At 49.9% G+C, this 27,773-nt stretch overlaps 8 protein-coding genes across 8 annotated transcripts; 4 read left to right on the forward strand and 4 right to left on the reverse strand.

Annotated features, from left to right (window-relative positions):
• Positions 1–2,567: 2,567 nt before the first annotated feature.
• Positions 2,568–3,122, reverse strand: ABOM_010499 (protein mmf1; the record flags this gene model as incomplete). The annotated part of the gene is made up of 2 exons (XM_022537627.1): positions 2,568–2,897; positions 2,958–3,122. 2 exons carry the CDS (start codon positions 3,120–3,122, stop codon positions 2,568–2,570), a joined length of 495 nt encoding a protein of 164 aa, XP_022384691.1.
• An 858-nt stretch (positions 3,123–3,980) lies between these two features.
• ABOM_010500 (uncharacterized protein) lies at positions 3,981–5,754 on the forward strand (the record flags this gene model as incomplete). Its single annotated transcript, XM_022537628.1, has 5 exons — positions 3,981–4,176; positions 4,310–4,616; positions 4,736–4,877; positions 4,952–5,074; positions 5,158–5,754. The coding sequence occupies 5 exons, from the start codon at positions 3,981–3,983 to the stop codon at positions 5,752–5,754; spliced, it is 1,365 nt and encodes a 454-aa protein (XP_022384685.1).
• Positions 5,755–5,945: 191 nt separating this feature from the next.
• Positions 5,946–8,000, reverse strand: ABOM_010501 (uncharacterized protein; the record flags this gene model as incomplete). Its single annotated transcript, XM_022537629.1, has 1 exon — positions 5,946–8,000. One exon carries the CDS (start codon positions 7,998–8,000, stop codon positions 5,946–5,948), a length of 2,055 nt encoding a protein of 684 aa, XP_022384684.1.
• Positions 8,001–8,342: 342 nt separating this feature from the next.
• Positions 8,343–10,025, reverse strand: ABOM_010502 (putative di-, tri-valent inorganic cation transporter; the record flags this gene model as incomplete). The annotated part of the gene is made up of 9 exons (XM_022537630.1): positions 8,343–8,657; positions 8,706–8,830; positions 8,884–9,112; positions 9,174–9,262; positions 9,327–9,407; positions 9,455–9,602; positions 9,675–9,719; positions 9,776–9,825; positions 9,944–10,025. The coding sequence occupies 9 exons, from the start codon at positions 10,023–10,025 to the stop codon at positions 8,343–8,345; spliced, it is 1,164 nt and encodes a 387-aa protein (XP_022384683.1).
• Positions 10,026–10,924: 899 nt separating this feature from the next.
• On the reverse strand, positions 10,925–12,721 carry ABOM_010503 (AFG1 family ATPase; the record flags this gene model as incomplete). The annotated part of the gene is made up of 3 exons (XM_022537631.1): positions 10,925–11,269; positions 11,317–12,281; positions 12,361–12,721. The coding sequence occupies 3 exons, from the start codon at positions 12,719–12,721 to the stop codon at positions 10,925–10,927; spliced, it is 1,671 nt and encodes a 556-aa protein (XP_022384682.1).
• Positions 12,722–14,912: 2,191 nt separating this feature from the next.
• ABOM_010504 (kinesin light chain 1 and) lies at positions 14,913–17,639 on the forward strand (the record flags this gene model as incomplete). Its single annotated transcript, XM_022537632.1, has 1 exon — positions 14,913–17,639. One exon carries the CDS (start codon positions 14,913–14,915, stop codon positions 17,637–17,639), a length of 2,727 nt encoding a protein of 908 aa, XP_022384690.1.
• Positions 17,640–24,720: 7,081 nt separating this feature from the next.
• Positions 24,721–25,602, forward strand: ABOM_010505 (chromo domain-containing protein; the record flags this gene model as incomplete). The annotated part of the gene is made up of 1 exon (XM_022537633.1): positions 24,721–25,602. The coding sequence occupies one exon, from the start codon at positions 24,721–24,723 to the stop codon at positions 25,600–25,602; it is 882 nt and encodes a 293-aa protein (XP_022384687.1).
• Positions 25,603–25,874: 272 nt separating this feature from the next.
• Positions 25,875–26,912, forward strand: ABOM_010506 (uncharacterized protein; the record flags this gene model as incomplete). Its single annotated transcript, XM_022537634.1, has 1 exon — positions 25,875–26,912. One exon carries the CDS (start codon positions 25,875–25,877, stop codon positions 26,910–26,912), a length of 1,038 nt encoding a protein of 345 aa, XP_022384686.1.
• Between the last annotated feature and the right edge of the window lie 861 nt (positions 26,913–27,773).

Here is a 27,773-nt window from a genome sequence, read left to right on the forward strand (position 1 = left end):
ATTGTGTGTATGAGTACGGATCCACCGTCGATGTCGTCCATACTCACTCTGTACTCTGTGCTCACTTACTACATCCTCCTCTTCCAATGCCTACGACGACGGAGGAGCGCACCCTTCAGGGTATCACTGGTTCCATCTCCACTGAGTGGACTGCAGAAATGAAGAAGCAGAACTAATGCATATCCCGTGTGACCCTGAGGACTCGACGGTGCGATTATTCGGTCGGACTGGCGTTCCACGGCGACTTCTGGGACTATCAAAGTCGATTTGCGATAGTTACCCTGACAGGCATGATCCTCGAGCATGGACCCCAGGAAGGGCATTCATTTCTCCATCGCAGAAATTAAATCGGCCACGGTCCAGCGGGTGGAAATTAATCACCGTCTTCATGGAGTGAGTTGCTTTGAATTGCAACCGTTCCAGTCAGAGGACAATCCCCCTCTTCCAAGGAGGGAGGGATCCGACCTTGACTCGCTGTTTCCTTGCCTTTTCAGTTCCTTTTCTGTTCCCTCCATTATTTTTTTTGGTCTTCTTCTTCCGTGCGCATTGCATCGGTGGCTTAGTAAAAATCAAAAGTAAAAAGGGAAGAAAAAAAAAAAGACCCATTCTTGGAGCGGGACAGTTGTACAGAGGGTGACACTGGACCAGGATGCCGATCAGGTGTCCGCTGCTCATCGTAATTCCCGCCTCTTTTTTTCTTTCTTTTTTTTCCAATGGTTTCCAGCCTCTGCAGTCCGTCAAGGTTCGGACCATTTCAAGGGCTAGACCGACGGCGTCCACTAGCGCGTTGCGTACCTGGATGATTGTGGGGTTTGGGCTTTCCTTTCCTGCCGGTGCGTGGTCATTATGACTACCTCGCTGGTGACACGGACAAAGAGAGGAGTTAACCGCCAGTGCAAGTACGCTTATTATTTTTAATTTCCAATGCACCTGGGCATGTCTACGATGTGGTACAGTACGTACAGGAGCTGTGGATGGATGTTGGTCCTTGTACGGTAACATCGGTAAGATATTACCCAAGCACAGTCATCTCAGCATCATCAGAGCGAAATGAACTCTCAACGAAAAATCAAACAGAATGTACGCCGTAAAATCAGCAACATCAGCGAGTCACCGTCAGATGGGATCTGCCCCCCCCCCCCCTTTTCTTTTTTTTGCTTCCCTCACTCAACTCGTTAGTTCTCTTCTCACGCTCCATCCACCTTACCATGGTCGCATCAATGCCTCTTTGGATGCATCTGCCGGGCGCCTGGTACTATAATTACGTCGGATCTCTGCCCTAAGCCTCCTTAGCCGGAACTTAGTCAAACACAATGGACCTCATTTGAAAGTCTGTCCTCGATAGTCCCAGAGACCATCCAGCGTCGTCGGCCAAGACCACTAGAACGGTTGCCTGGACTAAACTGCCCAGTCGGTCTTCACACCACGTGCGATCCTCTGGTCATGACGGACGGATATGATGCTGATCCTGCATCCCCCTCCTCCCCTCTCGCATCAGACAATTTCCACTGCCGAGAGGTATGAATGAGGGCAGTGTCACCTCTCCGGAATGTGACAAGCGAACCAGTCAGAATCATCCGTCAACCAACGGGGCTCACGTCAAGGCTGAAACACCTGTGCCCCCATTGACTCCGTTCCCCTCCTGTCTCAGCAGAACCGAGCCAGAGGAGAAGAAAAGAAGAAAAGAAAAAACACAGCGCGGCATGGCGCATTCCACACGATCCCAACAGGGCAATCGTGTCTCTCTTACCAAGAACCAGATACAGGGTTGGTATGGTCTCCGTGCACTGCCGACCGACGGCCGTTCTCCTTCCCTCGGTGCTCGTTTTTGGTCCTGATCGACGCGAGTCAATGCGTCGATAAGCCGTTCAGAAAGGAACTCGGATCATCGGGGGTTCTCATCCCGGGCGGTGCATGCACCATGCATCATTGGAGGATGAGGTTCCCTTTTTGGCTCGGGAAGGATCCAAATCCTACGTTAATCTCAATAGTTGGGAGACTTGTGTCATGTATCGACCATTGTAAGGAGTAGTATTCTTTCTCTTTCCTCTTTTTCTTCGAATTTGGGATCCTCTCCTTTCTGGTCCCAATGCGATGTTTATTTCCCCGGGCCGGCAGACCCAATGGCACGAAAGCATTCTGGAGCGACGCTAAGCCTGTTCCTGACGAGCGCCCCACCGCAGTCCCGTGGTTCATTGGTCGCTTACGGTATGGCGGTTTCAGGTTTCCAGGGTCGTCATTGGATTGGTTGTCCGTACCGTGGTATGGATGTTGTTTAATTTCATCCCGCAATTTCCCACTCTGTGGGTGATTTGGGTTGGCGAGGAGGATGACTCGTACAGTACTCCGTACAGACAAACAATGAATCAATCCATGGATCTCACCGGTCACATAATTGCTACATAGCCACGAACCATTCATTGCCCTGAGATCTCTACCGATGTTTCATTGTCTAACCCAAGGTACGGAGAGTTCACCCAGACGCGACGAAGAACTTGATCGACCGCCACCGACCCTCCTCCGATGAACTCTAAGCTCCAGAGTTTGGATCCCACAATGCGATTCACTCATAGACGCGAACCCCCAGGGGTTCTCTTCGTCACCAAGCCCGTACACTCAATCTCAACATCCGTGCCCAACGGCAACGTCTTGACAGCCACACACGTCCGCGCCTCGAGATCAGTCAGCACGCGTATCCAATTCACTCCCCACAAGAGCACGTAGAAAAAACGAAAACCAGCACTTACCGGCTTGGGATCCTGGAAAAACGTCTCGTAGACTTCGTTCACCGCCGCAAAATCCCCCATGTCGGCCAGGAAGATGTTCACCTTCACCACGTCTTGGAGGCTCGAGCCACCCGCGGTGAGGACGGCGCTCAAGTTGCGGAGGATTTGTTTCTGGCATGCATGAGTCACCCTTCTGTAGAGAACCAGATCAGATCACGTCGAGAACCATACCGTTCGCTCCTGGATGGGTCCCTCGACCATCTTTCCTGTGCTGGGACTCACTCCCACTTGTCCCGAGCAGTAGACCTGCTGGCCGGCCACGATGGCCTGGGAGAGGAAGGACGGCGGCAACGGCGCGTCCTGCGTGCGGACGGGAGTTCGATTTGGCTTCCACATGGTTTCTTGCGTGTTGTTCTCTTTCGTTGCGCTGGGGAGGTCGGTCGATGAGGTACGTAGTACTCCATGGGTATTTGCAGTCTTGGCTGGAGTGATCGGGCGGGGGTGGCCCCACTGGACACGAGGGGGGTCCAGTAGATGAGAGTGAGACTGATGCCGTGGTTGACTTGTCTATCAAGACATCGTCGGTGGTGTGATACCCTCAGGATGTCGGTCTTGAGGGGGGTACGAGTAGTCGTGGGTGTCTGTATGGCCTGGTAGAGTAACTTAACCTTGAATCCGTAGTCGATAGGGTCAACATCTCCGGAAGGTATATATCTCCGCGCTCCGATATACATATATATACACATCACCAACGGTAGTAAAGAATCACATCCACGCCACAATAGTGTCCAACGCTTGTATCCCCGAGAGATCAACGAGAAAATGGACATACACACTCGGATCTCTCTTCCCAAACTCCCATCAAAGAAATCCTCCGGGGAAGAAAGAGGCGAGGGAAAACCCACATCGGGAGAGCTCCAGCGTTGCCGTTACAATTATCACCATGAATCTACTTTCACTTTACGTTCTAACCGAAGCCAGCATCTTCTATTGAGCTCTCGCAACCTATACGATAGAATCATGCAGCCCTCTCGGTAGCCGCCATCTATTGGCAGCACTATCGACAGTGTTACTATTCAGGACCGCGCAGATGAACGCGCAGATGCGCAGCCCCTCCATTCACTGTGGACTTGACCAACACATTCACTGCCCACAACACTGTGCCTTGGTAGCCCACTGAATCCGCTCCCATGGAGATTTCATCCTGACTCGCATCATCCACCATCGTTCTCACCACCAAGTCAGTTTTTCCGCATGGAGGTAGACGAACCGGATCACGAAGGAGCTGCTGCGAGCATCGCAGGCCTGGGCTCATCCAACACAGTAGCCCCGTCTGCCGAACAGAAAGTCGTCGAGATCGAAGTCCGCGGTCTGAAGGCGAGGGTCTTCTTGAACTGTCCCGAAGAAGACCTCATCCCTTCACGATACCTCAAAAAAGCCCAGCGATCACGTATGTACATGTTCATCACCCTTACCTTCCTCAACTCGTTTACCGCCAATGAAATCGTAAACCCCAAGAAGAAAGAGAGAGAAGGAGAGAGAGTGTGTGTGCTGGAAGTGAGGTCAGCACTAACCATTGCTAGCCATGGTGCAACGCATAATCTGGCTCTTCCGCCGCCAACAGAATGCGCGCCAGGTCAATCTGAACCGGTGGTCGACGGTCGACATCCGTTTCCGAGGGGTATTTAAGACACTCAAGAAGGTACCGCTATTTCGCAAGGGCTTGTATGAAGATGACGCAAGCCATGAGGATCCTCCGGCGCGGAGATACGACTTTGCCAGTGCCGCCAGGGCGCAGGGACAAGTCGTCTATGCTCTTCTTGACGAGGTCCTGGGTGTCCTGAGCATCACGCGTGAAACAGAGGATCCCGAGTCTTATTTTTGTCTTCGGTAAGCTTTCCCTTCAGCTCCGCTGTTTCAAACCCCCCCCCTCCCATCCGCTCCCTGGAGTGGGAGACTTCCTCTCCGTTTGTGATGGAGTAAGATGCATTAGGGCTGATGGCAACCAGTGCGCGACTGCTAAACTGTCAATTGGAATACTGGACTGGATATCGTGAGAAGTATAAGGATGCCCCGGTTACGGCGGGATTGTTAGCCCTCAAATATTACCCAGAGCAACAGTCTACGCGTGCGGTTCTCCCTGTATCCACGGTACGTCCTTTCTAAGTCTCTGTCATGTGCATTGCATCTCAGCGAACGTAACTAAGCCCAGGGTTCTCTTACAGACAACAGAGGAGCACGAATCCCTGGAATCAGCCCTGGAAGGAAAGTTTAAGCTGCTGCTCTCGCAGTTGCTCATGAACATCCACCGCTTGCACCCTCCTGGCGACAAGTTCCCCGACCAAGAAGTGTTTCTGATCGGCCTGCACGGATCCCGGCTGCATATCTTTCGGGGCATCTTCCCTGGACACAAGACCTCTCGGCTCTGGAGCGGCCGGCACAACGCATCCGGGACGACACGGAGATGAGGCGGCTCGTTGTCAGCAATGCTGACCAGCGGTTCTACGGCCAGCAGAATCTGGAGCGGTTCATGCAGAAGGTCGAGTGGCTCCAACTGTCAACTTCCGACAGCGAGCCGGACCCGCGCGTATTTCGCATCCTGGGGAGTAAAGAGTACGATCTGTGGGTCGAATCGGACTTTTACGCGGCGCTGCGCTTGCTGGTGGGGTTAGTCATGTATCTGATGAGCGGGCGCGCACGGTGTGGCATCCTGCAATATAGCTTTAGTTGCTCGCCATACGATGAGGATGACGAGCCCGACTCGGAGGACGAGGAGCTGCGAAGGAAGGCCGCACAGGAGGAAGAAGACGTGGTCTTACAGGAACAGAAGCTGAGGGCCCTGAAGCGGCAAAAGCGGGAGGAGGATCAGGAGCGGTTCTGGAGACGAGAGGCAATGCGATCATCGACCAATGACCGCATTGGAGGATTCAAGGATTTTCGTCAACCGTGGTGGGACTGGGTCTGGGAGGACAAGCATGATGACGGGTGTGCCAAGGATGATGCCGACGTGATTTTTGAAGGCCCTTAACCGTTGCCCATCATTTGGTCAACCGATGAGCTGCTGTAAAGACGGTCCAGTGGGGGTAAAGGGATCTGAGAGAAAGACAAATGCGTCACGTTCACAGCAAAACTGAGATTGTTCATGTCTACCTGAGAGATACTCGTAACATCCCATGTGCAGTTACTACTCTTAATCCACAGTATTACTCCACCGACATCCTACTCTCGATCCCTATGCCGCCTTTCGGATTCAAATTCGGTGAACCCGTCAATGCCTCGTCCATCCTGTCCACCGGTTCGGAAATACTCGCTGACAACACCAAGGGCATAGCACGTTGCTGCCGTGGCAAACCCACCGATGAGCATCCGGCGTAGGATTGTGCCAATTCTACTTCTGCTCTTCCGAGGAGGTACATTGGTCTCAGAGCAACTGGAGCCAGATGCAGGGCTCGCGGTATTGGCTGTATTTGGTCGACGTGAAACCTCATCGCTGAACAAGGGTTCGTCTCTCACATAGGCACCAAGCTCGCGCTTCACGTTCTCCGCGTTCTCCGCGAGAGCCTTTTTGAACACAAGTATGTCTCCGCCACCCGAGACGATCTCATAGCCATCGATTTGCATCTCTTCAAAGTATGGCAAGAACTTGGATGGGTTATTCAGGCGGGGAAGGATTTCAGATGGGTGGAGAAACTCGTGCGTTGTATGAAAGGAGGAGTTCGATTCCGCTCGTGTGATCTGCAGGGTCGAAGGATCATATGCTAAAACGCGGTAAGTGTCGCCGATGAGAGAGCTGCCTGCGGTGGCCTGGGTGCTTTTGCGAGCCTGCTTGCCAGGAAACGATGCGTCTGTGTGCTCTTCTTGCACTGGCAGTCCAGAGTTATTGGAACTACCTTCCACTGACTGAAGTTGAGCCGTACTTTCCAGCATGGAGGGCCCGCTTCTTGTCGCTCCGTTCACTGACGATGCAGGCACGGGTTCTTGAAACCTTGCTCTCACATCTTCAGCCTTCACATCGCTGAGGGGGTCTATATAAGAGTCAAAAGCAGTATCCAAGTCTTTGCGCGTCTTGTGCCGCGCCTCGGGATCTCCCTTCAAGCTCTTTGCGTTATACAACGAACGGATGTCGCTAGCACGCAGGAGGTCCAGATCCTCTGCCCTCTCTTCTCTTAGCCGTGGTTCCGGTTGCTGAGCTGGACCTCCAACTGCGAAGCTTGTGGGTTTATAGTGATCTGGGTTGAATGCCGGAAATCTGGACCAGGTTTGACTCTCAAGTCCATTCGCTTGTGCTCCATGGTCCGAATTGAGTTGCTCTTTCATACCGTTTCCACGACTTTCCACTTCTGATGTCGGGCGTTCGAGGGAGTCCTGATGCCGATGAGATTCACTGAGCGTAGCTCCGTCTGAGCTTGTGCCCGCTTGCCCCAGCATACATGATGGATCTGCCTGGGTTTCCTTCGCCGACTCTGAATCCTGGAGTGTACTCGCACCATCGTTTGCATGCTCTTTCACCCGATCAACAGCAGAAAGGTAGCCGGTCCGGGTCTCATGCTGCGTGTGGTTCCCGACAACGGTGTCCGGAGATCCTCCGCCACGTGTCTCAGCGGTGTGCTTGGACGATTTCCGAGGAACCATACGACCACGAATCGGATCATATTCAAGGTCCTGCACATTCCTGTCCTGAGCAACGTGGGTGGTTCTGTCAATCTCGTCTGCTTTGCCCATGCCGAAAACCGAACGACATGCAGACATAATCCTATTCTCCATGTTACTGGGGAAGCCCAACGACTGAAGCCTTCTCCCGAAAAGCGCTGTGTATGGATCGGTGGCGATTTCTTTCCGAATCTGCTCCATCCTCTGCTGCATCCGGGCACTTTCCGCTTCCCAGAAGCTCATCTGAGGGTGTGCCGCATTCTGTGTGGATCCCGGGGTGCTGGGTTTGGACCTAGTCCCGTCCCACCTTGTAGTCCACCACGGGCGACGACGGTAGTGGTGTTGATGGCCCCATACCGCTGGAGCTGGGGCTTGTCGTGGATGAACAGCTGGTGTGCCACCTAGTCTTGATTGAGAAAGGCGTTGATACCGGGTTATCCGTATCCGTGCGTGGGCATCGACGTTTCCATATCGTTGGTGAGAACATCCCCCTAGTGTTCGGACTTGAGTGGAGCTCTTTAGGACGTGGGAGGAGAACGGGTGTGGAGCTCGAGTCGGGCTTGCCGATAACGTTCTGAAAAGTCTTATCGCTCTCGGAGTCGACAGCGGTAGAGGGTACAGCATGGTTGCAAGCAAATAGTATCACATTGTAGGCCAACTAGAGGAGAAAGAAGCAGAGAGCGTCACATCCCTTGTAGCATTCGATGACGTGGGGGAGAAGAGCAAGAGCAATTGGACGCCAAAGGCGGAAGAGAGCTTGGAGTGGGGTCATCTGATTAAGGTTGGCAGCCTGAGGCAGACAACCCCTTCAATACTCTCCGCAACACCACAGGTGGACTGCATGTATGTACATATTTCTTTAGGATCACAGCTATCAAAACCAGCTTTCTCGCGTGAAAGAGGTCACGAGCATATCATGCTCCCCTCTGGCAACGATCAAAGATTACATGGACCCAAAATCGCCTTCTACCCACAGCATGTCAGCTCCTCGCATAACGTTCCGCACAGCACTTGGCATTTCTCCAGCGATCTCTTGCGTAGCTCCTGCACGGTCTCCGCCGATTCATGCTCCGTATAGATGGCCTCCGCCAGGGGACACATTTCCGGCTGAAGTGTTGCCGAATGGATACCGTACGCATGAAAGCATTCATTCATGGTCTTGGTCGTCTTGGCAAAGTTCTCCACGGACGGATCGGAGACCACGACGTGGACCGATGCCAGAGTCTTGTTCTGATTCAGACGCCAGATGTGAAGCTCGTGGATGGCTAAGACACCAGGTACCTATGCACATTAATCAGCATTGAAGTCCAGAATGCGAAGACGGTTCACGAGGATGGCTTCTTCGGATACTGATCCCGAAGCGCGAATACGTGCCTTTTCCAGATCATGTTTCACGTCCGCCGGATCCAACCCGTTCGGAGCGCTCTCCAACAGAATGAGGCCAGATCGTCGCACTGTACACATTGTTAGCCAAGTTCCCACGTAATCTACGATGAGATCAAGATACCGAGAGGAAGTGAAGACAGCATAATCATCATGGCGATCCCCATACTCGTGCCCGGATCTGCATAGTATCTTCCCTCGTAGTGTGCCAGCCAGATCACCAGGGCTGCAGCCATGACTCCCAGGTTATTGGCCGCATCGCTGACCACGTGCAGCAAAACACCTAGCATGCCCAAGTCGTGTCCCAGGGAGGTCGGTTGTGTGCCGTGCAGCTGGTGTTTGTGATTATGATGCTGCATGATAGTGATCGTCAGTCACCATAAACACATTAGGGTCAACTTCCCACGAACGAACCTCGGAGATCTCTGGCTCATGGCTGGGAGGTGGAATAGGGGACAACGGTGCGGCTGAATGTCCATGATGACCGTGTCCGTGGTCATGTTCTGCCCATCTTTCAGTCTTGTATCACAACCGAGTAACGCCCTCTTGACCAGAGACCAGACGCACCATGCAGGAAAACTGCGCTGATCAGATTCAGACCCAACCCCACCGCGCCCATAATGAACATCAGCTTCGGATTCTCCACGTCTAACTAGGATTAGCGGCGACGTGTCTGATTCGACAGGAAGACCAACACTGCAACGAAATGAATCGCTCTATCGATTGTAGGAATACGCTGATCCCCAGGGCGAAAAGAAGCGCACCGTTGAAGAACGCGCCGAGTAGCTGGGCTCGCTGCCATCCGAAGGATAAGGATTTGGGCGCATCGTTTGTCTCGGATATCTATGCTCAGAGGGATCGGAGTACACACGTTAGTCGTTTGGGTAGTCTTTGGGAAGAATCCAGGCATCCTACCCGGAGAGCCACCAATGCCACGATGAAGCCGATCAGGTCATTTAGCTAGATACTGATTAGCAACGCCTCCACGCAGTTCCTCCGTAGGCATGAATCCGTACATAGTGGAAGGCATCAGCGACCAAAGCCAAAGAATGCGTATAAAATCCAACTATGAGACAATCTCAGCAACCATCCTCCCCCTCCGACGACTGAGCCTGAGACAACAGGGGGCAAACGCTAGGAAACGCGAGGACAGGGAAGAGGGAAGAAGAACAAGGCGTGTTTACTGGAAATCTCCGCCACGAAAAAAACCGAGGAAATCCCAATCACGGCGGACAAACGCTGGGAGCGTGTGATCTTGAAGCCCATCGTTCCGTTCCTCTTTTTGCAGTTCGATGTTGACGGTGGAAAGCAAAGTCGGGGGAACATTTGAATCGAATCGATCTCAATTCCAAACGCGACCAAGGAAGAATGGGAGAGTTCTACCCCCTTGCGTGGAAATTGCTTCTGGAATGTATGATGTGCCCCCTCGACGGGCTGAAGGGAGACGAGGAAAAGAGGCAGAGAAGAGAGTACGCCTGCCTGTCGACCCCGACGGTGGTGAAACAATTCCGCAGTGAATTCGCCAACGGATCGACATGAGGTGGAACATGGCCAGTATCGGACAATTTTCCATGCAGAAACCGACCGGATCCCTGGATGGCTCCCAAAATAGAATGGGTACATACGATCATCAGGCTGCGATTGCTGCTGGCTTGCCCCTGATGAAGTCCAGTCTCGTGTTACCCACCCAAGGGACATACATGGGGAGAGTTTTAAATGCAGCCGAACTGGAAAGTGTCAAGGAGGAGTCCCCACCCTTCATACGAATCTTGATCGACCCTCCATCTTCTTGCATTTTGCGAAGTTACAGCAGCTCCGTCAGGCCCTGACCAGCCCTCCAGCGGCGTCGTGATCGAATCGGACCGCATTCGAAAATCGGTGGACCGTCCCACCGGTTGGACGTTATAACGGACATGCATGCCTCGGGATGAGCCACACGTCTTGTCGAGGAACGCGTTATGGCGTGCCTTCATACCATGGTGTGGATATCTTCAATATGTTCATACTCATGGCCTTGCAAAGTGCCACACATCTATCTATGCCGATATGTACATTCCATGCGCAACGGAGAAAGAAAGAGAGAAGGAAAGAAAATCAAATGGTATACAACACCCAAGTCTAGTGCGACGAAATGGGAGGAGCGTAGGACCAATGTGGAGTCTTCCTCACATATTATCCTCGCTCCAATGGCTTCTCGCTTTGATCCATGCGTCATGCTCGCTTTTCCCCTTCTCGGCATCCATCCCGACCCCCAATCCCCGCTCCACCCATTGCTTGCTGCCCATCTCGGAGAGACGCGAGAGCGCCCGGGCAAACGCAAAGCGTTCCTCATCACCGCTGAAGATGGAGGTGGACTTGAGGGCTTGCATAGAGAGGCCCAGGTCGTCCATCATCATGCGCATCGCGTCAGAGAGATCACTGCCTTCGCCTCCCTGGAGAGAGCTTTTCACCTCCGCCTCAGAGAGGAAGAGGTTGGTCAAAGGCACTTCCGTGGTCAGGACTAGTTTGGCCTGCAGGGGATTAGTCGAGTTCTTCTCGGTGCGGGGTGAGTGCTTACCCTGCTTTCATAGACGGCATCAATGAAAGTAATGAACCGACGCGCAAGATCTCGCTGATTCAAGTTCATCCCGGGGACGTCCGTGATGATGAAGGCGTCATAGTTCCGGACCAACTCCAGGTAGTCCGCAGCTCCTGTCGCTCGACCGATCAACTGCTGAAAGCTAAACTGAGCGGCTCTGCCGCTCGCCAGGGGAACCTCGATCTTGCGGCCCCAGACCTCCTGCATTGCTGGATGGGGAGGATCTTTGGGATCACCCAGGAACTCGAACCATTTCTGGGCGTGTTGATCAGCGTCCAAGCCCAGTGGGTGGTGGTAGACGCCGGAAGGCGGTCGAGGGATTTTGCGGTAGTCTGTGGGAGAGTCTAAGTTGATCACGTCCAGGGCGGTCTTCAGGAGGTTGATGCACGGGATGAATGACTCCCGCTGGATGCCGTTCTTGTACAGATCGTCGGGGTGCCTGTTAGAGGTGGTGATGAGCACGACTCCATGGGACATGAGGGACTCCAGAAGCCTCCGCAGGATCATAGCATCCGCAACATCCGTACACTGGAACTCGTCGAAACACAGCACGCTTGATTTCTCGGCAATAGCCGCTGCTACCAAAGGCAACGCATCAAAATCATTGCCGTACCGCATTTTGACCACATGCATGCGCCTGTGTACATCTTGCATGAAGTTGTGGAAATGGATCCGAGACCTGGACACGATGTTCGACGGCAAGGTATCGTAAAACAAATCCATGAGCATCGTTTTTCCACACCCGACATCTCCGTACATATATAGGCCTTTCGGGAGGCTCTTAGGAACGGTTAACTCTTCTCTCGCCTTGCCACGCCCGAACAAAGAGCCCAGGAACGACGTTTTCGGCTGAGGATCCAAGGATTCGGGATTCGGATGGACGACGGTCGGAGGGTGGTAGCTTCGCAGCCTTTCGTGAAGGTCTTGTAGCCTCTCAATGATCTCTGCGCGTCATGCAATCATCAGCATTCACCATGTCCCTTGGGGTTGATCGTAGACAGCGAAGAAGAGGGTAGGACGTACGTCTCTGGTATGGGTCATCCCGTAGGCGACCCTGCTGCACTCGCGAATCATATTCCCTTAGAGGACCACCTTGTAGCTCAGCTGCAACATCCGACCTGACCTTGTTCGCCGCTGCTGTCGCGTACCGTCGCATATACTCATGACGAGGCCCACGGGGTTTCAAGCCGTAGTTTGGATGGACGATTGTCGGGGTTGGCGTCTGCGAACGGCCCACAATGGCATGTGACCGATGTATACTTCTTCTGCATTGTCTGACGTAGGCCGGCCTTGTACCTCGAGGCAGCATCGACACCCTTCGAGACCCCAGCGTGGCTGGCATGTACTCCACGCAGAGCCTCGCCGACGGCCCGCTCACTGGCATCGATGCGGTATCTCCAACGGGTTCCTTGAACTTTTGCTTTCCTTCCTTTCGGCTTCGAAATTCTCCCAGCTCGTCGAATGTTCTTGCGCACTAGGATCCACGCATGTAGGAGCGTATCGTTTGCCGCGCAACAGGATTTGTCGTGAAGCCGAGGTTGCCGATTGCGAATCGGAATGACGGAGGAAAATCACGGCGGCGGGTGAAGGGTGGGGAACACCTGACCGAAAGTCGTTCAACTTCATTGCATTTCCACATCCAAAAGCCGGACAGAGCCAAGGCAGTAAGCTTACCGACTGTGAAGGGAGCCGAGAAGCGCCCACAACAGCTTGTATGCACAAGTGTACGTCCATACAGTTGGAGTCGAAACTGCTGTCATCCCCTTTACACTCTTCGATTGTTCTACAAGCCCTACTGCCAAATGCGCTAGTCTATTATAGGAAAAGACCCGTATTAATGTGGTTTCGTCACGCTGTACCATATGGTATTTCTGTATTATATTACCGAACATACAGACACAACCTTGGTTACCCTACCATGATGTTTCCTGCGGATAATCTCCTGACGATCAATCTTACCACAGGAATACGATGGCACCCAACCTGGCACCTTCGCAACATCAAATTATTTGTGATATGATCAAATGTAATCCATCACTTACTAATGCCCAGATAGCTGAAGCTGCTAACTGCAGCACGCGTGCAATTCGTAGGATTCGCTCAAATCTCCAGCTATTCGGCAGTAGCAAAGCACCTCCAAATAAAGATAGACGCCCACGAAGTATCTCGCCAATAATGCTGGAGGCACTCTGTGATCATCTTCTTGAAAAGCCTGATCTATACCTTGACGAAATGGCTATTTTTCTATGGATGAGTTCCAAATACACGCAACTACGTCTAGTATCAGACAGGCCCTGTCTTCTAAAGGTTGGTCAAAGAAGGCAGCTCGGCCGAAAGCAAAGGAACGAAATTCAGATCCGCGGCATTTGTATTTCCATTTAATCTCAGATTTTCATTCCTATCAGCTTGTATACGTGGACGAATCTGGATGCGATAAACGAGTTGGCTTCCAACGAACGGGCTGGTCTCCTCTAGGTACAACTCCTATCCAAGTGTCTAAATTTCACCGTGATCAGCGGTATCAAATATTGCCTGTATATTCTCAGGACGGTATTGTTCTGTCCCGTATCTTTCGAGGTGCGACTGATACTTCGGTCTTTGAGGATTTTATTGAGGAGCTGCTTCTGCATTGTGGGAAATGGCCAGAACCGAAGTCTATCATAGTTATAGACAATACATCTTTTTATTACCCCGAGCGGATCGATCAAATATGCTTGGAAGCGGGGGTTAAGCTGGTGTATTTGCCGCTATACTCGCCGGACCTAAATCCTACCGAGGAGTTTTTTGCTGAGTTGAAAGCTTTCATTCGGCGGTACTGGAGCTTGTATAAAGATAGCCCTGATCAAGGATTCAATATCTTCCTTGAATAGTACATCGATGTTGTAGGGGCAAGGAAACAAAGTACAAAAGGACATTTCCGGAATGCAGGCCTGGCAATTGAAGAGTTTTAACCGAGTTTAATACTATCAGCGTTGCCGTTGTTGAGCCGATTTCTTAAATTTTATGCCAATTGTACTTTGGCTCCTTGCATTACATATTGAATATAATTTGCCGTATTCAGGCTACCGCGAAATGACTAACTAATCATGATAAACCTTACCGTGTTAAGATAAATGCATTTATGCCGATTCCGAAGAGGGCATAGTAGGTATACCCTCTCAAAAATTCTTAAAATAATTATACAGCACGTTAGGCTTCTATTTTCTCTTTTTTGCTTTTCGCTTTAATTACTATGACTAGCAACATATCCGTCTCAGCTAGTTGATGGGACCTTGGGAGGTCGGTCATCTTGAGAAACTGGGGTTGTTGCTTGAGTGCTGTTGATACACGTCACTTCTTGTGTTTGCTTTTTACTTATATATTCTCAAGACTATGATTGGCTTTTGAACCGCGACAGCCTCACAGCAACACGTAGCAGATGACCCCTCAACTCCCAACTCGATTTTTAACAGGCCCTTGAAGAATTTTATCCTGCAGTTCTAATATCTACTGTAGGAGATACTCTTTTTCTCTAGCAAAGACTACATGATTCCTTCTCGCTAAATTCCACCTCTTTATTGTATATGGCATATAGAATGGTCTTCACACGCGATGACTATACGGTCGCATGGATCTGTGCCTTGCCGTTGGAAATGGCGGCCGCGAAGGCCATGCTGGACGAGGTTCACCCTCCGCTCCCCCAGCCAGGAACTGACCACAATGTTTATATACTTGGGAGTGTTAGCAGCCACAATGTAGTGGTGGCCCCCCTGCCATCCGGTGTGTACGGAACCATATCTGCTTCAACTGTGGTATCACACATGGTTTCTACCTATCCAAATATCCGGTTTGGATTGATGGTGGGTATTGGTGGCGGGGTCCCGAGCCAAAGTACTGATATTCGCCTTGGTGACGTTGTAATCAGCAAGCCAACTGCCACTTCAAGTGGTGTTATCCAATATGACTATGGCAAGACACTTTTAGATGGACGATTCCAGCACACCGGGTCGCTTAATAAGCCGCCTTTGGTGTTGTTGAAGGCTATATCTCAATTAGAGAGTGGTTATATGACAGGGGAAAGGCCGGTTAGTAAGATCTTGATTGATATACAGCACAAATGTGAGGAGATGAGAGAAAAATTTTCACGACCGAAAGATGACTGGCTATTCCGACCGACATACAATCATAAGAATAGCGGACACAACTGTTCAGCATGTGATCACACCCAGCTAGTGAACCGTCCAGAGCGAAAAACTGATGGCCCTTATTTTCATTATGGCTTAATCGCTTCCGGAGATCAGGTCATGAAGGATGCTAAGACTCGAGATTCTATTGCTCAGGATCTAGGCATACTCTGTTTTGAAATGGAGGCTGCTGGGCTCATGGACGAACTCCCATCACTTGCCATTCGAGGCATCTGTGACTACTGTGATTCCCACAAGAATAAACAGTGGCAAGGATATGCGGCCCTTGCTGCTGCTGCCTACGCGAAGACTCTTCTGTCAGTGGTTCCCACTTACTGCTACAAGAAGGAATCATATAAATCAAGGCAGCCAGTTTGGGTGGTCCCCTTCGGAAGAAACCCGCGATTCGTGGGTCGGGAAGAAGAAATCACCAGAACCGAGGAATTGATTGTGCAACAAGACGGACCTGACAAAGTTGCTATCTGCGGATTAGGCGGAGTTGGGAAGACCCAGATTGCACTTGAACTGGCATACCGCATACGAAAACGAGACCCTGAGTACTCGATGTTCTGGATTCAATGTACCAGCTATGAGAGTGTAGAACAAGCCTACATGATCATCGCCTCAAAGCTAGGAATGACTGACATAAAGCCGGCAGAGGTAAAAGAAAAGGTCAAGGACTATCTCAGCCAGGAGAGTGCCGGGAAGTGGATTCTTCTTTTTGATAATGCAGATGATATGGAGATGTGGAGCCAGGACAATACTAATAATTCAGTACTGGCAGACTTGCTTCCTCGAAGTGAGCAGGGCCATATTCTCTTCACCACACGCAGCCGGAAGGTAGCTGTGAAACTAGTGTCTTCTCATGTTATAACGATCTCTGAGCCGGACACAGAGACTGCTCTCAAAATTTTACAAAACTCACTGGTTGAAAAAACTTTACTTAATAATTATGATACGGCTATTACGCTTCTTGAGCAGCTGGCCTTTCTCCCGTTGGCGATCACCCAGGCGGCAGCGTATATCAATAAAAACAGCATTGGCCTCTCTGACTATATGATACTTTTACAAGACCAGGAGCCAGATGTGGTTGAATTGCTGAGTGAAGACTTTGGGGACGAAAGGCGATACAAAGACACCCAGAATCCTGTTGCGTTAACCTGGTTCATCTCCTTTCAGCAAATTCAGCGATCAAATGAGCTCGCGGCAGACTATCTGTCATTCATGGCCTGTATCAACCCTCGCGGTATTCCGCAGTCCTTACTTCCCCAGCCAATCTCAACTGAGAAGAGAATTGATGCCATCGGCCTCCTCAAGGCCTTCTCCTTTATTAGTGAGGATGGCGGGGACCGTTTTCTAAATATACACAGACTAGTCCATCTTGCGACTCGGAACTGGATGAGAAAGAGCCAACAGTTCAGCCGGCATATATTGAAAGCTGCAGACCGATTGAGCGAAGCTTTCCCGAACAATGACTATACTAATCGGAAGCTGTGGCGGGAGTATCTGCCGCATGCGTTTTCGCTATTAGCAGAAGCTGACTTTCAGAAGGAGCAGGAGAGATATATTAATTTGATTATGAATATTGGGAACTGTCTATATAGTGACGGCAGATGGAAGGAGACAGAAGAGCTGGAAGTACAGGCGATGGAGCTCTGCAAGCAAGTGCTGGGGCCAGAGCATCTATCCACTCTGACCAGCATGGCTAATCTGGCATCAACATACCGGAACCAGGGACGATGGAAGGAAGCAGAGGAGCTGGAAGTACAGGCGATGAAGCTCTGCAAGCAAGTACTGGGCCCAGAGCATCCATCCACTCTGACCAGCATGAACAACCTGGCCTATACATGGAAACGACTAGGAAAGGTCCAAGATGCCTTAGCTCTGATGGAAAAGTGCGTAGAGCTCCGCCGTAACTTGTTAGGTCCAGATCACCCACATGCCATATCCTCCTCTAACGCACTTGGAGACTGGGGAAGAGCAGTGAATTCCCTATCAAAGAAGTCAACACAGCAGACTCCAGCTGCAACCCCTCCTGCCTTGCCTATCCACAACAATCGTCCCAAGAAGAAAAAATCAGACTCCGAACCTGTCACAGGCGGTAAAAGATGGGCATTAAAAAGGCTTTTCGGGAGATGATGATCTACGTTAAGACTTTTACTGCGGCTAGATTAAACATGTACTTAACCTGGTTTATGTACCAACCAGGCCTCCAAATAATTATAATCGCGTGTATCTCTGACGGCCGTAATGTTGGGCGGTTATATAACATAAAGCTTCTCTTTCACTTCTCAAATAACTTTCCAAAAAGGAGAGGCTGGGGTGGATGATGCTTATATAAATGCGACAACGATTTAGCTTGATTATACGACTTATCAATCAGTTACAGTCTAGTGTAATAGGCTCTATTTAACATACCGCTTTTTGAGGATTCATTTTACCCCACATTGCTTGATCCAGCTTTGGATGTCGCTAACGAACCGGCGCGCGACACCGGTTACCACTCCCTGTTTGACGAAGTCCGGATTTCCCCCAGAAATCTGCTTAAGGTCGAAGCCATTTTCTAATACTACATTATGTGCTTTCTTAATATAGTCTCTGTAAAGCTCACGGCTCACGCGTGATAGGTGCCAATTAGTATATTCCTCTACTGCATCATCTAGGAGCCTGGGAATATCCATAGCATCAATACAGTCAGGGCTTGAACTTACCTGTTCAGCCGCAACAGGTTTGTCCGATAGAATTTGCGATGGCTGTGCCGGGAGGACATTGATATTGATTGGTGGATATGTTGATCCACTTGTGGAATACCTCGAAGTCTGTTGTTTTTCAAGGCGTTGTGCCTCCTCTGCATAGAGCTGTTCGCGGACGTCATCTGGAATATCATCATACGTATCCAAGATGCCTCCACCCTCAATATATTTAACAAGTCTCCTCAGGTGGTGTATTATAAGTTTGTAATACTTCTTTCCAACAGGGTCCAGCCAGCAATACTGTCCTTCATAGCAGTAGGGTGGCCCCGGACAACGCATCGTTTGATACACTTCTCGCCAAAATAGATGTTGTCCAGAAGCCTTTTCAGCATCGATCTGGGCGTCTCGCTCTGTAAGCATTCTCCTAGTTACTGATGATTTTCCCCTCTTATCTGTATTCCGTGAAAGAGGGCCACTGTCCTCTATATAGTTTATGGATATAAAAAGTCCGAGTTTCTTGCCAATATGAAACAGATTTCCCCACATTAAAAGCTGTTTTTCTATAGGTTTCCAATCAATATTAGTACCGTCAATATGCTTGTTCAGATCAGATTGTCCATGTTTGTTTACAGATGCTCTGACTGTAGTATCATCTGATCTCACATGTTTGTTGTGTACATACACTGGTTGATGAAGCGCGGAAGCTTATGTAATCAGGCTGCTTATCAGCCAGTAGGTTCCAGTTAATAACAGAACAACTAACTACATACTGAGCACCCAACAATTGGTGGTCCCAGGGAGGCACCAAAAGGGATCGTTTCATCTGTTTTTTATCCAGATATCGTTTATTTGTCAAGTAACTGCCTAGACTCCACGTGAAGTCATTGACAGCTACCCGTAGGCCGGTCTCCGAGTGCAGAAAAGGCCAGAGTGAGGAGTCCCACTTTTCTACTACAATCGGTTGTCAACAACAGTCCCTTCTGTCATTTTCCAGCGCTTTCTGTTTAACATTTTCAATACAACCCGGATACTCATCGAACCGCGTGAAATACTTATCGAATTGCCTGATGACTGAAAAACGCATTGTCTCATTAACACAGCAAGCGCACGATTTACAGCGCTTCAGGCAAGTAGGCAAGCAAGAGTTTACTAAGCAACTTGATCACGAGACCTGCTTGTATATCGACTATATCACGTCAATCTATCAAGAACCTGAGCGTCGACAGCAATTCTCATACCCACCTGACTGGGATATCGACAGGCCGTCTCTAAATAGGGCGGTTAAAGCATTCTTGAAAGCAGCTGAGATAATCCCAAAAGCTGAGCTCGACCATTGGACGACTACCCAACAAAGTAGATCAGCAATTGTTGAGCCGGACCAACCGTTAGGGCGACGACGAGTATCGTCTACTGCATCGTCAGCGGAACGCTCGTCCAGTCCTCAACCAACTCAACAAACAGAAGAACTACTCCAATCCAGAACACCAACCGTTCCGATTCAACCAACCACCGTTTTACGTTCGTCAAGATTTCGTCATAGATCGGCTGGGAGTTCAGCTCGTCAACTATTCGGCCCACATCCCCGACAGGAACAATCATCCTCACAAACCGAAGAACAGACACCTGATCGAGCCACAGGAAGAACAGACGGAGAACCAGACAAGTCTACACCTGAACCTCCTGTCCCTTCACCAATTACCGAAGTACTTGACAAAGAGAACACAGGAGATATGGCGAACACTGTAGGAACCCCAACAGTTGAAGAGCTGATAGCGAGAGTCCTTGACAATCAAGCACGTACTGAACGTCGGCTTGACGAACTGACACAGACTATGGAAGCGCTCCGAAACCGACCAATAGAGGCACAAGGACCGCCCGGACCCCAAGGCGAACGAGGACAAAGAGGCCATCAGGGCCCTCCAGGCCCCCAAGGAGATCAGGGCCCACCAGGTCCACCAGGCCAGGACGGCGAGGACGGCGATGCGAGACAACCTCAAGGAAACGGCTGGAAAACAGAAGATGTGGGTTATTTTTATCCAGATCAACCAGAGAATGTCAATAGTGCAGCCGACCTCCTTAAAGAGCAGGGTGCGCGCACATACTATCGGGATGTCTATGCGTTTGTCGATCGCATGAGAGATGTTATAGTATTCAAAACCGAAGAAGTCGTGAGAAATAATATCCATTCGTGCCTTAGAGGTGCGGCGTTGGAATAGTTCACAACCGAGCTCACGCAACTCGAAAAGATTGGCCTACGTAATACTCCAATCGAACAAGGATGGCTGGAGCAGCTGATCCGGCGGTTTAAACCAAGGGCACCGGAGGCACTTAACAAGCTTACCATATTGTCATACGGTTACCGCGATATTCGCAACGGTAAAATTCCGAGAGTATATGTCCAGGAGTTGCTAAGACATGCACGCGCGGCAAACGTCGACAACGTGTTCAACCAGTTGACGCTTGCGTGGTCACATATAGAGCCGTCCTTGCGGAGAGATATCCCCGAACCAACTCCAGACACTACATTAGGAATATTTCTCAATCACTTGGATCAAAAGTACGGTATCTGGAAGGACTTGGCATACCTGTCGAGTAAGTCTAGAACGCCACCTCGTGGAGGAGCAATGGGCAAAGCGCGCCCGAGCCCCAACCAATATGACAAACAACCATCCGGCTACGGTTATGGAAATTGGAATGCCGCTTGGAACAATGGGAATTATGCTAACCCCTGGAACAGCAATTGGCAATACCTCCAGAACCCGAGGCCTTACCAAGGGTACCCGAACCGTGGCTACCAGAATCAAGCGGCACCGAACCTGCAGAAGCAGATTGAGCCCCGAAATCAACCATTGCTCGCAGACAAACCCGCTAATTTTGGTGCGTCGCGTATGAACCGTCAACCTTGGAACCAACGAGGAAACCCCCGAGGTCGCCCGTTCCAACGATCGCAGGGGCAGCGTCCGAACTACCCGGCAGACAATCGTAATCCGCCTGGTAGAGGAGCCTTCCGAGGGCGCGTGAGAGGTGGTTATCACGCTAACGCAACAGAACATCAGGGTTCTGGAGGAACTACCGGAGGTCCACGCGTGGCCTTTCAAACAGAGGTAGAAGAAATACCCAACTCCGAAACAGTTGACGAACAGGTAGAGGACAACCCCGAGGACGACGATAATCACAACTACGATAAGCAGGGATATCAAGCAGATTACTCGGACAAATACCCCGTAGACGATTATGGAGAAAATTACGAGTACGGGTATAAGAACAAGGCTGAGGACCAGCAATAGCAATCATTGTATATCGACTACGAACCGGAGCCGGTAGTCGATTGCTATAAATGCGGAGTGGGTTTTCCGTCAAATAACCGATTATACAAGCATATACCCACCTGCAACGGTCAAACAACGGACGAGTTAGACGAGGACTGCAAGGAAATAAGAGTTATTGACTCTAATGGATCAAAAAACAAAAATAGGTCGACCGAAGATGGATCTCTGTTTAAGAATTGGAGATACGCGACCGCTACGCTAGGAGTAGCTACATTACACAACCGACTCACCGTTTGTGTTGATACCGGTTGTTCGATGACGCTGATAGACGCCGATTTAGCCAAGGCGTTGGGATTAAAAAGCCGCCCTTGTGCCCCGATAACTGTCCGGGGGATAGGCTCAAAACACCAATCAACAGAATGGGTAAACCTGATCTTATTCTTCATAGGAAAAAGGGATGGTAAACACTTGGCTGTGCGTATGGAGGCTGAAGCACACCTAGTCCACGATCTTAGGGCAAGGCTTCTTATCGGTATGGACATCATAGGGTCCGAGCAACTAATATTGGACTTCGAAAGCCGCAAGATACATTTAAATAGATGGAACAGCGTGGTGACACCCATCAACGTCCATGCCAAGCGAAATCGAATAGTTGACGTCCCTATGTACGCCACCCAGCGCATTGTCCTGCCAAGTTATAGCCAAACACTCATCCCAATCTCGACAAAAACTCCTTTACCGATCGAACGAGATTATATCTTCGAGCCATCCGCGAACACTTCCTTTGTGATGTACACATCAGTGATGAACGATAAAACTGCATTCGTCGAAGCCTACAATACCCAGCCTCGACAGATAGTGGTTGACCAAAATACTCGACTAGGACTTGTCTCTGACAACGACTACATAGCGGCTTATCAAGCAAATGCGTCTGAAGACACCTTGCTATCAATACCAAGAACAACAAGCGCTATCAAAGCGACGACCAATCTACTTAACAAACAACTGGAGACTTGTCTTTCTAATGGCATAACGATCTATGGCCAAACGTCGGTGAAAGAAAGGCTCGAGGCCGTTGTCAGTAAATACAATATCTGGGGAAAAGACGGGCAAGCCGGAATTGTTAAGGTTCCAGAGGAATTGTGGATAGAAGTTCCTTTAAAGCAGGGTTGGGAAGATCGTCTCCCGAAACCCCAAGTCTACCGAAGTAACCCGAGAGACGAAGCGATAATTGACAAGATATTCGACGATTTGTACGAACAAGATAAACTGGAGAAATGTCAGGGCCCAACTCCGAGCGCTTATCCAGTGTTTGTCGTCTGGAAAAGTGTCCCTGGTCCCGATGATAAATCGATCCGAAAATCACGGGTAGTGGTTGACATACAGGCGTTGAATAAAGAAACCATACCCGATCTATATCCAGTTCCCCTGCAGTCGGAGATTATCAATATAATTAGAGGCAAGCATTACATATCGGTAGTCGACGCCCGAAGCTGATTCTACCAATGGCGAGTTAAAAGGAAACATCGCCGACGGCTTACTGTAATTACTCATCGAGGGCAAGAACAGTTCAAAGTGGCGATCATGGGTTTTAAAAATTCGATACCATATGTCCAAAGGCAACTAGACCTTACACTGAGTGAATTTAGGCACTTTTGTAGAGCCTATATCGACGATATCGTTATTACCTCAATAACATTGGACGAACACATTGAACACCTTCACAAAGTCTTCGGAAAGCTGGAAAGCATAAACATTACGCTGGAACCAAAGAAAGCATTTATTGGTTATCCATCAATCGTTTTGTTGGGGCAGCGAGTGGATAGGTTAGGATTATCTACGACTGACAAGAAATTGGCCGCGATAAGACAATTGCAATTCCCTACAACACTCAAACAATTGGAAACTTACATAGGACTGGCTGACTGTCTTCGATACTATATCGCGCGATATGCCAGCAAAGCGAAACCCCTTGTCGACCTTAAGACAATACTACTCAAGGGCGGTCCTATGAAGAGACGACCACGAGCTACCAGATCCGCCCAAATACAGGTTAAACCTACGCCCTCAGAACAAAGGGCGTTCGAGAATCTTCAAAGAGAATTCGACAATCCAAAGTTTCTTACACATCATAATCCAGAACGCCAATTGTATATCGACCTTGACAGCTCAAAAGAGTTCGGACATGGCGCAATAGTGTACCATCTAAAGCCGAATTACAAACATCCTGATCTACAAAAACCGCCTCCAAAGGCAGCGGTTGAGCCAATCATGTTTCTTAGTAGAGGGTTGAACCCGGCTGAGCATAACTATTGGCCAACTGAGCTGGAAGTTTCATGTCTGGTATAGGTAATCAAGAAGATTCGACATCTTATCGAGGCGGCGCCGGAAAACCTGCCCCCTATAGTTTATACGGATCACTCGGCTACGGTACAAATAGGTAAACAGACGAGCTTGCGAACCACGTCCACAGATAAGTTAAACTTGCGACTCATACGAGCGTCCCAGTACATCCAACAATTTTCGCTACAAATCATCCACCGACCAGGGAAGTCAAACACAGTCGCTGACGCACTATCCCGTTTACCAAGCGGAATACCTCCAGAGGAAAGTGCTTTTGATTTGGACGCCCTGTGGTTGTCGAATGCCTATAGTTTAGCGGCATCCGAGCTACAACTTTCAGACAGTTTTGTGGCCAAGTTAAAAACCAGTTACAAAGATGACCGACGAGCGAAGGCTATTATAGAGGCGCTCCGGCAGTACGAGAAACCTCCAGATCCCAAGGTGATGCCTTATGTGATGAGGGAGGAGCTACTTTATATAGTCCGACACAACGGTGACCATTGGCTGTATATACCACACCCGATGGTAAAGGAAATATTCCACGAGGTACACGACCAGCAAGGACACCAAGGTTTTCGAGCGGGGATGAAGAAACTGGAAGAATTGGCAGTATACAAGGCCGCACGGCTCCTCAAGCAATACATCGAGCATTGTCCTGTCTGCATAACGAACAAACCACCCCGACACAAGCCATACGGTTTGCTACATCCTATAATACCAACTCCTGAGCCGTACCACACATTGACACTAGATTTCATCGTACGCCTGCCAACCTCCAAGAATAGGAACAACCAACTGTTGGTAGTAGTCGACAAATTTACCAAGCAAGTTGGATTCATCCCTGGTTCGTCCCATTGGGCAGCAGAACAATAGGGAAGGAAACTGGTCGAAATATTCCAAAGAAGCGATTGGGGAATGCCTCAAAATTTTATTTCTGACCGAGACGCACGGTTTATGAGCGAATTCTGGAAAGGAATGTTCAAACAACTTGGTGCATTATGGATCTACACAACAGCATGGCATCCTCAGTCAGACGGGCAATCGGAAAGGACTATTCAGACAGTAGAGATAATACTTCGCCACTACTTTACCAAGGAACCGGTCGAGACTGAAAATTGGGAAGAGATATTGGGTCCTATTCAAGCATCCCTAAACTCAACAATAAAGCCAGCAACGGGATCCTCGGCACACAAGCTAATATACGGTATCAATTTGCGCACCCCGTGGAAAATGCTCCGCCAAGTATTTCAACAAGATTTTACCTCCCGGTTGGACGCCGAGCAAGAACTTGGCTGGGCTGCTTTCCAAATGAAACAATACTATGATCGAAACCGTGTACCGATCGAGTTTGAGATCGGAGACGAAGTATTCCTGAAGTTACACCAAGGATATAAACTACCAGCAAACAAGAGAGTCAGCAAGAAATTCAGTCGTCAATTAGCTGGTCCATTCATGGTGTTGCGTCGGATAGGTGACCTGGTATACGAGCTTGACTTGCCTAGCACTTGGAAGGTGAATCCTGTTATCTCGGTAATACACCTGGAAAAGGGAACAACAGACAAAGATCCATTCGGCAGAGCGCCGTCCAAGCCCCCGCCGGTACTAGAAGAGCGCTTTCCAGACGACACAAACCGATTCGAAGTTGAAGCAGTACTTGACAAGCGCGTCAATCTTGTTGGACGAAGTAGAAAGCCAGTGGTCAAATACTTGGTCCGTTGGGTCGGATGGCCACCTGCGTACGATACATGGGAGCCGCCAGAAAATATGGTGGGGGCAGAAGAAGCAATAGAAGAGTGAAGAAATAGAGTGAAGAAATGACATAATGTCATGGTAAAGTGGACGTTGTGTTAAGTGAAGTGAATGTGGTGAAGTGAACATAGTGTGATGTCTCATCTCCAGCCCCTGGCCCATCTTGTCAACACTTCATGTCTCTCACTCCCAACTCTTCTCAGTCTCACAATCAATCATATCTGTCATCGAGCGACCTGATAATCTCCTTTGAACTACCCCCTCAACTACACAGTGATACTCCTCTCCTCTTCGCAATCTCACCTTAAACTCAAGCTACAATGACTTCCTCACGAGTTGCCGCTTCTCGACTGCTTGCTCCTGGAACTCCTGATTGGGATAAGTCGATGGTCGCGGCTATCCAAAGCTGCAACGCATCAAGGACCAAGGTCACATACGAAAAATGGAAAATCGGTGACCCTGAGGGCCCAGACATGACTGTGCTTGGCAGAGGCCAGGTTGACCGCGCCACGGCGGCCAAGTGGAAGGTAGCCGTGGAGGTACACCAGCCTGACGTTTACGGCTGGCCCCCCAAGAACACCAGACTTTCTGACGGGTGGCTAGTACTTGCCATCATCTACCTGAACGTAAAGGAGAGAGCAACTCGCTGGCCAGCCGACTTCGAGCTAAACGGCAACGTGAGAAAAACAAGGGTTCCCGTCGGCCGTCCAGTGGTCGCCGAAGTCAACGGTCAACGTTGGACGGTGGTGTTCAAGGGCTACTACGCTATGATCGGAGAACGAGAAGCCGAAAAGAATTCATGGTTGGTTAACGTGTATCCAGGTGGTGGCCCTTCCAATAGACTCCAAATCGGCGCGATCCGAGCATTAGATGACGGACCAGGAAGACAAACACCTATCCAGTACGGCACTTTACCATGTGTCCAAGCGCAACGACCTCCACTTGACTTCACACCGTTCGAACAATTTGTCCGCTCTATGCCGGGTACTACAAGCGTCGCTGAACTAGGACGGCACGAAGGCAAGGAATTGCGATGGGTAAAAGACAGGCAGCGGGCGATAAAGGAATTGGCCGGACAGACGCAGACAAGCAACGTCGACCTGACAAGTACAACACCGACCGAGTCGGGATCTGTGAAGTCACAGACGCCTTCTCCGTTGGAAAAGTTGAAAAGATTTAACGACCTTGTCTGGAAGGAAACAAAAAATACTTTCGGTGTGTTAAAGAGCAAAAGGGATACTGAGGTGCTCGAACTGAAGAAAAAATTGGAGGAGGCAAACAAGGAGCTTCTGGCGAAACAACATCGTATCGATACCCTAGAGGAAGCACTTGGAGGACTTGATTACCCTTTCGAATAATACCACCGGCTCTTCAACTGCTCGTAAGCCGCGTCTATTAATGTTTTATTATTGTGTTATTATTACATTTCGGCGTTCGACACTTTATTTCCTTGCCCGCTAAATTGCTTGATGATGCGTACCATCGTGAGGGCACGACGCTTTCCTTGATGACGGAACTGTTGTGTACATACATTGGTTGATGAAGCGCGGAAGCTTATGTAATCAGGCTGCTTATCAGCCAGTAGGTTCCAGTCAATAACAGAACAACTAACTACATACTGAGCACCCAACAATGTTGGTTGCGACGTATTTTTCGACGTATAACATTTTCAGCATCCTGTGCTATCTTCGCCCAGTGTGAAGTGGGTGCTACAGCCAGGTCCTGTTCAGTGTCCTTCGACACAGTTCGGTTCTTCAGAGTTACCTTCCACTCAATAGTATAATGAATACAAGGCTTTGCTCTATGTTGCTTCGTAGTCGTTTCTTCGGGCTCCTGGAGGAAGCCCAGACGATTGGGCTGGGATTGATGCGAGGGAGTATAAGGTTCATCAAGTACATGTTCAGTTGATGGGAAAAATACGGATGGTGTACGTTCTCTACCGAAGTCACCAGGGGTGGGGGCATACGATGGAGTTTGTATCCACGTGTAAGGGCTCTTTCGAGCGTGGTTGCCAACAGGCTACGAGAGGGGCAATACTGGGAAGATCAAACGTGTTCAGATTATTAGGGAGTTTGTATGCAAAATAGAACAGAACGAATCGCTTGAGGATTCACATCCTCAAGCGATCATCAATCCCTATATAGTACGTTGGGCCGCCCTCAGGCCGCTGGCGGCTCGGTTAGGCGTGATGATTGTCGCCTGAGGCAACCGCCGGTACA

The sequence above is a fragment of the Aspergillus bombycis genome, assembly GCF_001792695.1.
Source record: "Aspergillus bombycis strain NRRL26010 chromosome Unknown contig00125, whole genome shotgun sequence".
NCBI lineage: Eukaryota > Fungi > Ascomycota > Eurotiomycetes > Eurotiales > Aspergillaceae > Aspergillus > Aspergillus bombycis.